The sequence below is a fragment of the Anolis sagrei genome, chromosome 2 (assembly GCF_037176765.1).
Source record: "Anolis sagrei isolate rAnoSag1 chromosome 2, rAnoSag1.mat, whole genome shotgun sequence".
NCBI classification, from domain to species: Eukaryota; Metazoa; Chordata; class Lepidosauria; order Squamata; family Dactyloidae; genus Anolis; species Anolis sagrei.
In genome coordinates, this window is record NC_090022.1 from 155,149,655 (window position 1) to 155,164,882 (window position 15,228).

Here is a 15,228-nt window from a genome sequence, read left to right on the forward strand (position 1 = left end):
TCTGCTTGCCCACAAAAACCCATATTTAATCATCTAGAGTAGATGTGGTCTGTCTAATGCAATTTTCTGAATCAGCACCCCAAATAACCCCAGGAACAGGCCTAAAAATGAAGGTGCCACATGGAACGACTCGGGGATGGAGGAAGAGGAGAAGCAGCACTCAGAAGGCTTGTTGTCGTGCCTTTCATTGTCAGTCAGCCTCTTCCCCTCTTGACATCCCCGTTGCGTCAGCACTATAAGATGGTTTCACACAACCAGTCACTCTTGTTGCAACGATGTAGTAATGGTGAGGCTGCAGACCATATTTTAGTTCTTGGGGACCACTGGTGGTCCACGGATCACAGCCTGGGAACCACTGTGTTATAAGCTATGCAGAGAGGGGCAAAATAAGGATACTTTAACACCAAATAAGAATCTCCCATTATGAATTTTCCTTCTTGCAGTACAGAGATTTAAAATGTTAGCTGTGCATTTAGAAATCCAAATACAAGAGACAGACAAAGTTAGCAGGAAAAGATAAATATACCAAATACAGGAGATCTAGTTTGCAACAGTTTTCAATATCTTGCTTTCTGCAATTCTAAAAATTTAGGGACTGAAAGAAAGATTTCATGGGAGTGGGAATGATTAGAGGGGCAAAGCACCAATTCTGACCACCCTACTAGCTGCACCTCTGTATATAGTACATCTAATTGCTCAAGGATATAAGCATTTTGCACATTGCTTTATTGAAAAGTTATTTGTAGAAAAGGCTTACATTATGAGGATTTCTATTTTTTTTTTAAGTAAATGTTTGGTTGCTATTTCATTCTTCTAATCCCAACATAATGTTTTACATACATAGTATTTTTCAGAAATTGATCTTCTTCTAACTATTCCTTCTTTCATTCTCCTAAATATTTGCTAATAGATCTCAACATCCCTTAGCAAAACTTCACGGTTCATCAATTTTAGAGAGGCATCACTTGGAATTTGGCAAATTTCTGCTTTCAGAAGAGGTTTGTGAGTAGATGTATCCTTTTACGGTCATTGGTTGTCTTTATTTTATGCCATTAAAAAGACAATACAAGGCACTCCACTATTCATAGTTATCAATTTCAACACATTTATGGTGTGATCAGGATTTTTTTTAAAAAAATGTATTGTATCAGAAGCAACTTGAGAAATTGTATTAGAAATTAGATGTTTTAAGCGGTGTACATATCAAGGAGTTTTAATAGGTTGAACCTCCAACCTGTTCCTTTTTTAATGAGAGACTAGCCGTGATATCCAAGATGATACCAGCTTCCACTTTCATATGTTCTTTTGTCTTCTTTTAGTCCTTGAACATTTATCAGAATCTCAACAGGAGGCAGTTTGAGCATGTGAATAACTTGATGGATATTGCCATTATAGCTACAGACTTAGCACTGTATTTCAAGTAAGTGAGAAGTGGATTTGTTCAGTACATTCAGAATGATAATTTCTCTCCTTCAACCATTCTTAGGTGTTCCTGGGCAGAAGGAGTTCGTAGCATCTGTCTCATCATTTTTTCTCAAGGAAGTTGATTGTAACTCCAGCCTGTCTTCATTCCAAGCAGACGTTGGGGAAAAAGCAGCCAAATTCTGTTATTTCAGGGTCAAAATAGGCAAAATAATAAATCTATAGTGTCTAACTTCCAAAGATTTTTAAAACGTCCCAATTAAGTACCTGATTTCCCAGGCTGGGTAGGGTCCACTCTGCATAAATAAGGAAGTAGGAGTAAGGGTTTCCCCTTGACATTAATTGAAACTGACTCTGCGTTACGGTGCTCATCTCAATTTCTAAGCTGAAGAGCCAGCGTTGTCCATAGACGCCTCCTAGGTCATGTGACTGGCATGACTTCATGGAGCGCTGTTACCTTCCCATCAAAGTGGAACCTATTGATCTACACATATCTGCATGTTTTCGAACTGCTAGGTTGGCAGAAGCTGGGTCTAACAGTGGGAGCTCACCCTATCCCATAGATTTAAACTGTCAACCTTTGGGTCAGCACACTCTGCAACTAGGGATAACAATGAGAACTCACCCTCGCCCATGGCTTCGAACTGCTAACCTTCCGGTCAGCAAGATTTTCTACAGCTAGCAGTTTAATCCGCTGTGCTACTGTGGCCCCTAAGTACCCTTTCTAGAAAAGAGGGACATTAAATTATAGTATACCCTGCAATATTTCACAGATTAAAACCCGAATGCAAGGCCAAACACCATGAGAGTGGGTCAAAATGGCAGAGGTTATTAATGAGGAAGAACAGCCAAGCGTGGATAATAATAATCATAAATAAAACTTTATTTATATACCGCTCTATCTCCGCGAGGGGGACTCAGGGCGGTTTCCAAGTAACATCACCAAAACATATAGAGTAAACAGTATGACATAAAATTAACAAAACAACATAAGCATAAAATTTTCACAATAACACATATATATTAAAATAATCCTGCCTGTGCTGCATCAGTTTGTTTTTGCCTGAGTGTTCTGGGAAGGACAAGATTTTGCCCCTCTTCTCTTCTCCCCAAGGTAGAGTTAATGGAGTACAAACTACAAGCAGCCCATAAATTACAAACAACCGACTTACAAACGGCTCATAAGAACGGGGGTGAGACAAAAGAAAGCGAGATAAATTTACCTCTTGGAAATTCATTCCTGAAAGGTTATTATGGGGAAAAGGTGTCTCCACTGAAGCTTTAGCACTAATCCTTGCTCCCAAATTTTTCAAAATCCCAGGGACAGAAAGTGTGGCATGGAAAAACTTTATTGCTTTGATACAGATACACACTTTCCGTTCATGTTATTCATATTTTTCCACAGGAAAAGAACAATGTTTCAGAAAATTGTTGATGAATCCAAAACCTACCACAACGAGAAAGAGTGGGTTGAATATTTGTCTCTGGAAGCAACAAAAAAAGAGATTATCATGTAAGTGAAGTTTAATGAACAAATGCATGGTGATGATGGATGAGCCAAAACAGAATTGTACTTGAATACTTCATGCAAATATTTATCTTGAGACAAACTGTTTGGTAATTTTTTATTTGTGTCTTGAAGATTGGAAGTAGCTCTCTATAATTATTATTATTATTATTATTTATTTATTTATTTATTTATATTCTGCCCTATCTTCCCAAGGGGACTCAGAGCGGATTACAGCATATATACAAACATAAACACAGGCAAACATTGAATGCCTTGATACAATTAACAGCAATTCACAGAGATTCACAGACAAACATAAAGGCAAATGCTTCCCCTTTCGTCTCTGGCTTCTGGAAGCAGTGTTCAACTTCTGGCTCACTTAGCTAGTTTTATATTGCACCCTATGTATTTAAATTTGGGTATGAAAGCTATGCTGCTACTACGTCTTTTCTAAAGAGTATCAATCCAGGATTAAAAGAGATTTGAGCACAAGATCAAATGTGATGGTTATATTACCTGTCTATATTACAGACTGACACATGCAGTTCTGACTAATTCACATTAAATTCAGAGAGAAATATTTGAAGGAATGATTCCAAATTCTGACATACAACCTAATGGACTGAGGTCTCCAAACTTCCTGCAGACAAGTGACTCATCTTTTACATTAGCATTTCACTGTTTTCCCTCTTCCCTGAAAATTTTGATCCATTTATTTTCTTCTGGTTTTTTTTTGATAGGGCTATGATGATGACTGCTTGTGACTTATCTGCTATTGCAAAACCCTGGGAAGTGCAGAGTAAGGTCAGGTGCCAGATATACAGTGTCTATTCTTTAGTAGCAAATTTCACTAACGTACAAATCTGCTGTGTTGTGCTTTATATTGGTGTGCAGAAAGTGCAGTCCTCTAGGTGTTGCTGATCTACAACTACCAACATTTCTCAGTCCTGGTTGGGAGATTTTGGAAAACCAGAATCTCCATAACCTTTTGGAGAAAAATGGCACTTGTAACCTTTTGAAAATCACAACCTTTTGTAAAAGTATGATCTTCTAGAGAAGAGCCAAAAACTCGTTTGAGTAAAATCTTCTCTTCAGTGGTATATATCCACATGTACTTATGCAAGGCAATCTGACTTCCAGTTGTTAGATTAATAACCTAGTTGTCTCTGATTTGTTAGAAACAAATATTATACCAAAGAATAAAATATAGGAGTTTTTCAGAAGTGTTTTCTTTAGTGCCCCAAAACCTGTCTAATCTCTCATAAAATATCTTAAAAAAAGTTTCTATATCATGCGCTCAAGAGACAAAAATAAAGTAGATTTCGTTAAAAGTAACATATTTGGTTTACTCACAACTTTCATATATTCTGCATACAGGTACATAACTTGTTAATCCAGAAGTAGTTTCTCTGTGCAGATAACACAGGGCATCTTTCTTACAATCAACAGCAACATCTTTACATTTTGAGAGTCTAATGGAGTCTGTCCTCTAAAATGGAGTCTGAGCTCTGAGCAGTCTCAGATCAGATTATGTGGTCTTCAGCCCCTCCTACAACCTCAAGAAAACAGATCATAAAGAGAAAGCTGCATACCAAAATGTGATGATGATGATGATGATGATGATACTTTCTTTATATTCCGCCCTTCTCATCCTGAAGGGGACTCAGGACGGATCACAGTACATATACACAGCAAACATTCAATGCCACTTTGTATAGACAATACACAGACAGACAGAACAGAAAGAGGTGTTTGTTTCAGCTGTTTTTGGTGCCATGGACGGTTGGGCTCGAGTCCAGGGGGTGCTGTTGCTCTATCCTCTATGACAAAGAGCCATGAGAACTTCCTCCTTCCTTTTGGTTGCCCAGCATTTTCTGATCTTCTTTCTTTTATGGCGTCGTAAAACAGCTCCCCCACTTTTAGCAGTACCTAATTTCTCTAATCACAACTAAAGCTGTTTTGTAATTGCTTAGGTAAACAATGAGCTAGGCAGACAGTTGGCAGCTCACACCAACCCAGGGCTTTGAACTAGCAACCTTTAGGTTGATAGGCCTTATAATTGCTGATGATTTACCAGCTGTGCTAAACCTCTGGCCCACACAGTAAGCAAAACAGAATCATATGCAAACAAATTACTAGTGGAGGCTTGAAGAAGGTTTCTATTTCCAACAGGAGATGGAATTGCAGTAAATATCTTCTAGAGGGCCATACTTTACACATCCCTTCTTTAATTAAAAGCTGGGTGGGGTGGGGGGACATGGTGGCTGCCATAGCCTGGTAGTGTTGTGAATACAGATGCAGTAGTGGAGGAGCTGGAATGGACCATCAGGTCTATGGTTCAGTCCAGAGCTATCCAGTGCTGACATTGCATGCCTGATCAAATCTGACAGCCTTGTACATGAAACCTCAGGACAACTTGGCCACTTCTTGAGCCCAGCTATAGCCCTGAGATAGGCTGGTCTCCTCTAAGAGGCCCAAGTCCTCAGAGATAGTATTCTAACATAGTGGTGCCATTCAAAGTAACTTAAAACTGGTTCAGTCTATTGTTTTGCTCAAATGTGTACATGGTAACCAATTGTTCTATAATTTACCATTGGAGACATGGTTATCGATGCCCACTTGCCTGTAGCAGAGGGGATGAATGGGAGCGGGGTCAGGGACTCCATGGATCAGCCTTCCTTCCTTCCTTCCTTCCTTCCTTCCTTCCTTCCTTCCTTCCTTCCTGGCAGTGACCAACTCCATTTTTTCTTCTTCCGTAGTCTTTCTTGGCCACTGTAGCAGAGTCAGGAGAGCTTTGGGCTTGCTACTGCTCCTGTTTCTGGTGAGGGTGGCTAGGAATAAATCATGCATGCACCAGTTGAAGTGGAGAGACCAGTGGGAGATTTTGTCTTCTGTCCCCACCACAAACAGTTCAATGCACCTAACAAATTGTAACAACGACTTCAGTCAAATTGAAACAACTACTTGGTGCAAGATGGCTGAATGGCACCATTGCTCCAAACCTGGTAATGTCTCACCAGCACCTTCTGGAGAGATGAAGGGTTAGGCTTCAAACCAAGTATTTGTCCCTTGAGGTTTTAAAGATGTCATGCATGGAGCCTGAAGCAAGTTAGCCTTGGACCAACAGTATAAGTCCTCTTCCATGCTGCCCCTATATCCCAGGATCTGATCCTAGGTTATCTATTTATCCCAGGTTATTTGACAGTGAAGACTCATATAATCCAGTTTAAAGCATATCAACTGGGATCAAATCCTGGGATATAGGGGCAGTGTGGAAGGGGCCTACGAAGCCTCCGTAGTTTTTCTTTAGCTGTTGTCTTCTGGGAGCTGTCTTTGGTGCTGCTCGGTGGATGTGCCTGGCTAGCTTGATATGACATCAGTGAAGAAATAACTTCCACTGACATGTGGTTTTGCAGAGTGCTTTTAAAAGGGACTATCAACATTGATAAGGCAATTTCTGATCTATCATGCAAGCTACTAAAATAAAATCAGGAAAAAACTTCAGTGTTATTGTTTTTTCTCCCTTGGGCACAGGTGGCATTGCTTGTAGCTGCTGAGTTCTGGGAACAAGGAGACTTGGAGGTATCTGTACTTCAGCAACAGCCTATTGTAAGAGAAATATTTTCATTTACTTGTTTTATACTTCCTGATTCCTCACCTTTCCTCCCCACTTTCCTGGATTTTTTTAATCTTAGTAAGCGTAAGCTTAGATCAGGCATGGGCAAGCTTTGGGCCTCCAGGTGTTTTGGACTTCAACTCCCACAATATGAGGAAGCATTGGTAAAGCACAATTTCCACACTAGAAAAGGACAGGACAAGTCTAGAATTCTGAATTTTCGTTCTGCTGCTCTAGAAACTAGGACACGGAGCGATGGATTCAAATAGCCAGAAAAAGTATCGCACCCAAATATTTGAAAGAACTTCCTGATGGTAAGAGCTGTTCAGCAGTGCTGATTTTGTGTGTAGTGGAGTCTCCTTCTCTCAAGGTTTTTAAGCAGAGGCTGGCTGGCCATCTGTTGGGGGTGATTTGATTCTATATTCCCACCTGGCAGGGGGCTGGACTGGATGGCCTATGTGGTCTCTTCCAACTCTATGATTCTGTGTGGAAAATAACAGATTTTCTTCTCTACTGTAAGATGAGGAAAGGACTATCTCCTCACTGTGATGGTCAGAATAGTAGGGTAAGAATCATAGAATCATAGAGTTGGAAGAAACCTTGTGGGCCATCCAGTCCAACCCCCTGCCAAGAAGCAGGAAAATCACATTGAAAGCACCCCCAACAGATAGCCATCCAGCCTCTGTTTTAAAGCTTCCAAAGAACGAACCTCCACCACACTCTGGGGCAGAGAAGTAGAATAGGCCTATGTAGTACAAAGACACATTATGCTTCTCTCTGTGGCTTCCTTCTATGGGATGACAAGTGATCTAATTTAGGTGATGGAGTAGATTTGGTCCTCACTTGAAAGACCTAAATGGACTTGAGGGTTTTTTTTCTTTAAAGAAATGCCAGTTTTGACCCTTCCCCACAGTCTTCTTCATCAAACATAATGAACTGAGTATATTGAGGTTGTGGTGGTGCAGCAGGTTAAACTGCCGAGCTGCAGAAGCTCCCTTCATTAACTCCAGCTTTTGCCAACCTAACAGTTCAAAGCCATGTAAATGTGAGTAGATCAATAGGTACCACTCCAATGGGAAGATGACGCTGCTCCATGGAGTCTTGCCGTCCACGTGACCTAGGAGGTGTCTACAGACAATGTCAGCTCTTTGGCTTAGAAATGGAGATGAGCACCACCTCCCAGAGTCAGACTTGACTAGATTTAATGTCAAGGGGAAAGCTTTACCCTTACCTTATATTGAGAGTAAGCAGCTTATCACACGAAGAAAAATTGCAAATACAGCAGGACAACAGTGCCTCTGACTGCTACTTATTATAAAACATTGTTTCTTTCCCTTCTGGAATTTTGAGTTTGTATTTATTATACAAACACAAATAGCAAAACAAATTTAAAAAAACAATTCGTGCTTTGAAAGTCTTTTTCCTGTTTAATTGTGTGGTGCTTACTTTGAAAGTAATTGTTATACTCCAGAAACTTCATTTTTGTGACTGCCACAAACTATGTTGAATTGGTTGAGACTCTGTGATATATACATTGAAAAACTATAGCAAAATGTGCTGGACAGAAACAAATTTTTGCCAGTGTAATAAACGTTTCCCATGTTTTTATGATAGAACCAATTAGGAAATGACATTTATAACCCAGGAACAAAAAATGTGTTACATAGTGTAACCCATTAATGACCCTTTTCACCTTCTCCCATGCTTTCTGGAGGACAACAGAAGATAATTGACTCCACATGATGAGTCCTGCTGTTATCCTGCTATAATTGTGATGCACCCGCTTTGTGTGATAAGGCCTGAAATGTGTTCTTGTAACAAAAAGACAGAACTTGAGAAATAGATTACTTCAACATTGTTCTATTGTTTTCTTCTAGCCAATGATGGACAGAAGGAAAGCTGCCGAACTTCCAAAACTTCAAGTTGGGTTCATTGACTTTGTGTGCACATTTGTATACAAGGTAAGCATTTAACCTTTAAAATGTGTTAGGTCCATAAACTGTACCTAATACTTTAAAAAGTTTTGGCAAAGAATTTTTAATCCAAGCTAGCATTTTCTACCTCTACGATTTCTATGTATTTAGAGCAGTGTTTCTCAACCTGTGGGTCCCCAGATGTTTTGGCCTTCAACTCCCAGAAATCCTAACAGCTGGTAAACTGGCTGGGATTTCTGGGAGTTGTAGACCAAAACACCTGGGGAACGACAGGTTGAGAACCACTGGTTTAGAGGATATTATTAGGCAGAATTTTAATATTATGACATAATTTAGAACATAGCGATTCTTCTATGTAGCCATATCTTCAGCAGTTTCCACCTGTTGCTCACTCCTCTTTTTTGGATAATCTAACCAATGTTAATCAATTCAAGTGTTTTCTTATTCTGAATATTTTTAGGATTGATATGTGGCTACTTTTCATCTATTGTATCTAGCTATCTATCTCCCATCTATTATCCAGTTGCAGAAGTGGAGACCGCCAAAGTGTTACTGAGAGTTCTAGATTTCTAGGAGTTTGGTAATTAAAAGTGACCTCCTTGCAGTTTCTGCTCATTACTAGCTAAGCACAGCTATGTCCCAGATCAGGAAAAAGATGGGGCATGTTCAAATGTATTTTTAAATTTAGTCAATGATGAATTGACCCATGTGTCTAAAAAATAAGCTTGCCATATTTTCATCCCCACCATGCAAACGAGGAATATATCTTGTAAATTGGATCCCAGTGATGCCATACAAACATGTTAATTGTGCGTTTTCTACTTGTTCTTCTTTAAAATCTTAGACTGGATTCCTTTTGTAAGATTGGTGGAGTAGAAAGCCCCACTGGTGTGGTAGCAATGCAGAACTGCCATGGCCCTCCTTGCCAATACAGTGATTTCTATTCGGATGAACTCTCCTCCCCTTTTGCTACCAGCACCTGGATAATGGGTTGCACAAGTGTGGAAAATGTCAGATTGCTAAGGGAAAGGTTTATAGGGGAAATTATTGAACAATTTAGTATGTAGACATCAATCACCAGTATTATTTATTTATTCTGTCAGAAGGTAATTCAAGGTACAGTTATAACGTATTTAAAAAACACAAAGTTAAAAAGTTGGCATTATGCTAAATGTCCTTTGACCTGAAATTGGCCACTTGGAGCGCCTCTGGCATCACTATGAAATGGTCCTCCATTGTACATGTGGCAGTGCTCAGGTCTCAATGTAGTAGGTAATCTGTGGGTCTTCTCCACACTTGTTGTGGACTCCACTTTGTACCCCCATTTCTGAAAATTGGCTCTGCATCTCGTGGTGCGGGAGTGCAGCCTGTTCAGTGCCTTCCAGGTCGCCCAATCTTCTTTGTACCCATGAGGGAGTTTCTCATCTGGTATCAGCCACTGATTGAGTTTCTGGGTTATTGCCTGCCACTTTTGGACTCTCACTTGCTGAGGTGTTCCTACGAGCATCTTTGTAGACCTTACTTGATTTAAGGCATTGGCTTGCTGGCTGATATCCGAATAGAGGATGGAGATTCAATGCCTTGGTTCATTCATTACAGGCTGCTACTTCCCAATGTAATCCCCAGTACCAAATATATGTGTGTGTGTGTGGATAAATATAGATATTTGAAAAATCTAGATTTCCCCTAATATTTTTGATGAAATTTAATGATTAGAAACAAAAATTACTGCTAATCAGCTGAAATAAGACACACAGCTGACTAGAAAAAAATCTTAATGATTTCAGTAAACTTTCATTTGTTTTCTCAGTGTGGACAGGACAGCATTATAGCCATTGCATTCCTATTACTTTCCTTCAGATGTACGTATATTCTATTTAGGGAGCTGTAGTTGTAAACGCCCATAATCTGATTCCCATTATGATGGAATAAGAATTGATTTTATCAACAGCTTTAAACATAAAACTGAAAACCGCAATGTTGACAGGATTGAGACAATGTACAAGCCCATATCCCTGGCTGACTGGTGGGACAGTAAACTAGGTTGATGCAGAATCCTAGCAATTACACTGAAAAAAGGCAAAGGAAACAATAATTTGTTTTAATTAATACATTTATTTTTAATTGACTTGAATGTGCCACCGGATGTGGCCAGTGACTCCTGCTCAATGCCCAGGAGAAGGCGAAAAACCTCCAGGGTTTCAGGCCAATCTGCCCTGGAGGAAAATTCCTTCCCAACCCCAAAAGTGGCAGTCAGCACTACTAGCCCTGGGCATGCTATGAGCAAGAGCCATGCGCAAGCGCCCCCTCCCCACCATCCCTCTCACAAAGCTAAAAACCACATCACCCCCTCTATTTCTCCTTCTTTCAGATAGGGAATGAACTAATTTCCTGAACAAGGATTAGCACTCGTGCCTGAAGGTCCAGATAATTTCTTCATTATTTACCCCTTCATAAAACTCACCCACTTTTCTATATACCTTACCTGACTTATGCCTTCTTCCTTACCAGACTATTCATATAATTATCTTTGCCACCTATCATCATATAATGGATCATCAAGAGATCTTTTTGCATTGAAAAATTGCATCCAAATCTGCAAAGAAGTAACTAAATCACCATATAACTGTCAAAGCATCACAGGGAGGATTTTCAAAATTCCCTTCCAACCTGATAAAAGGAAAAGAAATCAACCAGTATCTAAAAACCTACATCACATTATTCATTTGAAAAGACTTGGGGGCGGGGGGGGGGGGGCAGAAAAATACAAACTTGCAATGTTTTATACTTAGTTCTCTTTGAAGAAGCACCAGTACGAGAAGTAATTTTTCTTACCTCACTAGATGTTTTGTTGTGCTTTGATTCTTGATCTTGCCAAGCTATTAATATAATTATCCATATCGTCAGATCATTGGTTACCAGCAGATCTATTGTGTACTGGACAATCACTTCCAAAGAAGTCACTAAAACCATCCAATATCCATTGATCCATCACTGTGACATCTTCAGTGAGTCAGCAAGGGAAAATGAAGCAACTCTCTCTTCTTTAGCATTTAAAACTACTGAAAACACATAGAGTTTAAAATCTTGTTAAAACACACAGATGTCTTCATTCCTTTCAGCTCACTCAATCTTCAAAGCTTTTGACTTGTAGATCTCTTAAGAATCTGGAAAGAAGGCCATAAATGATCAAACAAATGTTAAACATCTGAGTTGCATCCGGAGCTTTTTTTTGAAGAGGGCAGCGAGCAGGAACGGAATAATGACCTTTATCTATTTTTCTAATAAATGATCTATTGCATAAATGATAAAATTTCAATTACAATCTAACCTTTAATTCTTTTAGCCAATGCTTGACATCAACTTCAACATATTGCTTCTATTTGTATCTAATGGAAACAAGTGTGTTTCCATTAAAGTTGTGCATTTGGGGTAAACCTTGCTGACGTTTTGTGTCCTGGCTTTCAGTGGAGGCCCCAATCCGTTTTTAGGAGCGTCCTGAAATTGGGAGGGTAGATATATGTTTCGCTGTCTGGTGCTGAAATATCTATTTTCTATTGGCCCATTATTGGGAGGGGGGACTTTCGACCCAGGCATGCACTTTAAGGAAGTTTAAAGATGGCAGCGAGCATCTTTAAACCTCCTTAAAGTGCATGCCTGAGTCGAAAGTTTTAAAGGAGGTTTAAAGATGGCAGCGAGCATCTAAAATCTAAAATCCCTCACAATCCTAACCATCTATGATTGGATGCCTCTTATCTGGGGAGTGGAAAGGCTCCCTGGCTGGGGCTGAAGACACCCTGAGATAGGGATACAGCGGAGAACAGGTATTGCACTCGGGATGAAAACTATCCAGCTCCGCCACCATTTTCCACTGCCGTTTCCCCCTTCAGTTGGGAAACCTACCTTGTGCCACTCCTGAGGTCTTCGTCGTTGGCTGACCTGTTCCATCTGACCTCCTTGAACTGGAAACTAGGGGCAGACCCACGATGGGATCCTTGGCATGGGGCTGGGATACGCCGTGTTCACTGGCGGCTTGCTGGGACTTGCCCTCCATTGCATTTGCTGGTGGTCTTCCTGGGGCTCCGTGCTCCCTTGCTTCCTGGGGCTGTTGTTGCCACCTGGTGCTGCTGGACTCCATCTCAACCAGCTTCCATCCCTGTGGTGCTGCTCCATCAAGCTGCACCGCCGGGATGGAAGCCAGTCGAGAAGGAGTCCAGAAGCACCAGGTGGCAACAACAGCCCCAGCAAGCAAGGAAGCATGGAGCCCCAGAAAGGCTGCTGGCAAACGCGACGGGGGCAAACCCCGGCAAGCCACCAGTGAACGCAGCACATCCCAGTCCTGCGCCAAAGAACCCACTGTGGGTCTGTCCTTAGCTCCTAGCTCGAGGAGACTAGGTGCAACAGACCAGCTGATGATGAAGACCTCGGCAGTGGCACAAGGTAGATTTCCTGATTGAAGGGGGAAATGACAGTGAGAAATGGTGGTGGAGCTGGCTCATTTTCCACCTCAGGGCAATCCCTGTTCTCTCCTCTGTCTCTGTCTCGGGGTGTCTTCAGCCCTGGCAAAGGAGCCCTTTGACTCCCCAGATGAAAGTGAGGCAATACTCGATAAAATGAGGAGGCATCCAGTCTTTGATGGTAAGGATTGTTTGCTCGGAGATTAATAAAAAGATTAAACTGTGATGCCGAAAAGCAGGCTTGGAGCCAGTACCTGCACCTGCTTGCTTTCGTGTCAAGTTTATTTTCGTACCTGGAGGGGCCTTCCTCTTCTGTGCTCCCGAAGGAACGAAAGAAAGGAATGAAATGGGAGAAACGAATTCTGCACACAATTCTAGTTTCCATTCTGAATGGAGAAATAATACTTAGCTACAGCAATCAGTCCTGACAAAATCTTGTAGAGAGAGCCAGACCAAAAAAATAAAGTGCCAGTCTTTAGGTATTAGAAAGAATAAAAAACTTACCTCAGCTCCTTGATTTCTTTCTTAAGCAACTTACTTCATAGACTTACCAACATGTTTGTTAAATTCACTGGATTAACCTTTTACTTTCCTGACACTCGCCTTGTTCTTTGCATTATATCAGTTTTTGTTACATGTTCCTTCCTTCTTGAAGGTTGTCAGATGCCAGAAATTTCATATTTTTCCAGTAAAAAAAAAAACTAGGCAAAATTAAAAACAGACATAAAACTTTCTGTTAGAGAAATGAAGACTGTTTCTTACTTTTTTGAATTGCCGTCTTTACCAAACATTTTTTTTTTTTGCAAAAGCCATACTTTTTGTACAAAGAGCACACTTTTTGATTTATCCCACACAGTTGTCTTTCTCCGAAGCAAGAGACACCAAATTGAAGACCGACTTCACATTGCTGATATTCATCTCTGACACTTCTCTCTTCTTGGATCATGTCAATTATTGTCATCCTTTAAATTACTGCTTATTTTACAAAGCCTTTTGGAATCCATAGTTTTCTTTATTAATTTTCAGCACACTCACTTAAAATTTCTTTGAATTCTGGAAAAGAAGTCCATATATGATATAATGTTAAACATTGTAATTTGAAGATAACAGCTAACAGGAAAAGAACAATCACCTGGTTACTTTCCAAGAAATGATATATCATATATTTTTATAAGAATCGAAATTTTCCAGCCAATTCCTGAAGTTGAGGTTTCCAGATTGCTTCAGTTTGTCTCCAATTCTTCTTCCCTATACCTGGGTGTTTGTATCCTGAATGGAGAAATACCTTAACCACTGTGATCGATTCTGACAAAATATTGTTGAGCCAGGCAAATAAATAAAATGACAGACTTTAACAATTGGGAATAATGAAATGCTTACCTCAACTCTTGGATCCCTCCTTCTATTCTCCTTCAGAAAGTGCAACCATCATAGTTAGAAAGTCACGCTTTAAAAAGGCATAGGCATTAGTCACCGTTAAATATTAAAATACTTCACCTGCAGGATTGATTTGTTCAAACCACTTTCCGAAAATACTTTTTTATATATCTTCTTAACAAATCAATTTATGGTTGTTTTAAAATTCCCTTTCAACTCTACAAAGAGATTACATGTGAGTCCAAAGTTAAGAAATAAACTGTTACAGGTCCTATGATTATTATTTTTTCCATTAAGAAACTTACCACATGGAAACCTACCATTATATTGGTGAAGTTCACTGGAGAGGCATTTCCCTTTCCAGAAAGCAGTCTTGTTCTTTATCCCATATAGGATTTTATGACATGTTTGTTGCTTCTTTATGATGGTCTGAAACATAAAATCTCATATTTTTCCAGCTAAAAATATAGGCAAAGTTAGGAAATTTTGGCATACCTACCTCATCTGCTGCTTCCTTTTTTTCCCGTCTCTTTCAAACAATCAAAACCTCTCTTCTAGAACGGGCAGGGCTTCTTTCCCAACTGCCAGACTTACCACGTTCTTTGGGCATTGAGTGCAAAATTCAAATCCTAAAACTGAAGGTTGTTTCTTACCTCTCATCTGCATATAGTATACATTCTTTTTTAAATCTCATATACCCTTCACATAATTTATCCCAAGTTCTTTGACTAACATGAATAGCAGGAGGTTCAGACTTTGACCATGTTCTCTCAGTTTCCCTAATAAGAGATACACGAATGAGAAACTTACCTGGGAATCTCATGTTCTGAAACCTTTACAGGAAAATAAGCACTTGGTTTGCTATGTACTTTTATATTACACTTTTTACAGAGCCATATATGACTGATCTTT

The 15,228-nt window shown here is 39.9% G+C and overlaps 1 protein-coding gene across 1 annotated transcript in view; it reads left to right on the top strand.

The window, feature by feature from the left end:
* PDE6B (phosphodiesterase 6B) overlaps positions 1 to 15,228 on the top strand; it is a 41,065-nt gene that overhangs the window by 18,216 nt on the left and 7,621 nt on the right. The window contains exons 15-20 of the mRNA XM_067463972.1: positions 911 to 998; positions 1,320 to 1,420; positions 2,828 to 2,935; positions 3,673 to 3,736; positions 6,467 to 6,541; positions 8,426 to 8,509. Coding sequence (XP_067320073.1) covers positions 911 to 998; positions 1,320 to 1,420; positions 2,828 to 2,935; positions 3,673 to 3,736; positions 6,467 to 6,541; positions 8,426 to 8,509 — 520 coding nt within the window. The remainder of the gene's footprint in view (positions 1 to 910; positions 999 to 1,319; positions 1,421 to 2,827; positions 2,936 to 3,672; positions 3,737 to 6,466; positions 6,542 to 8,425; positions 8,510 to 15,228) is intronic.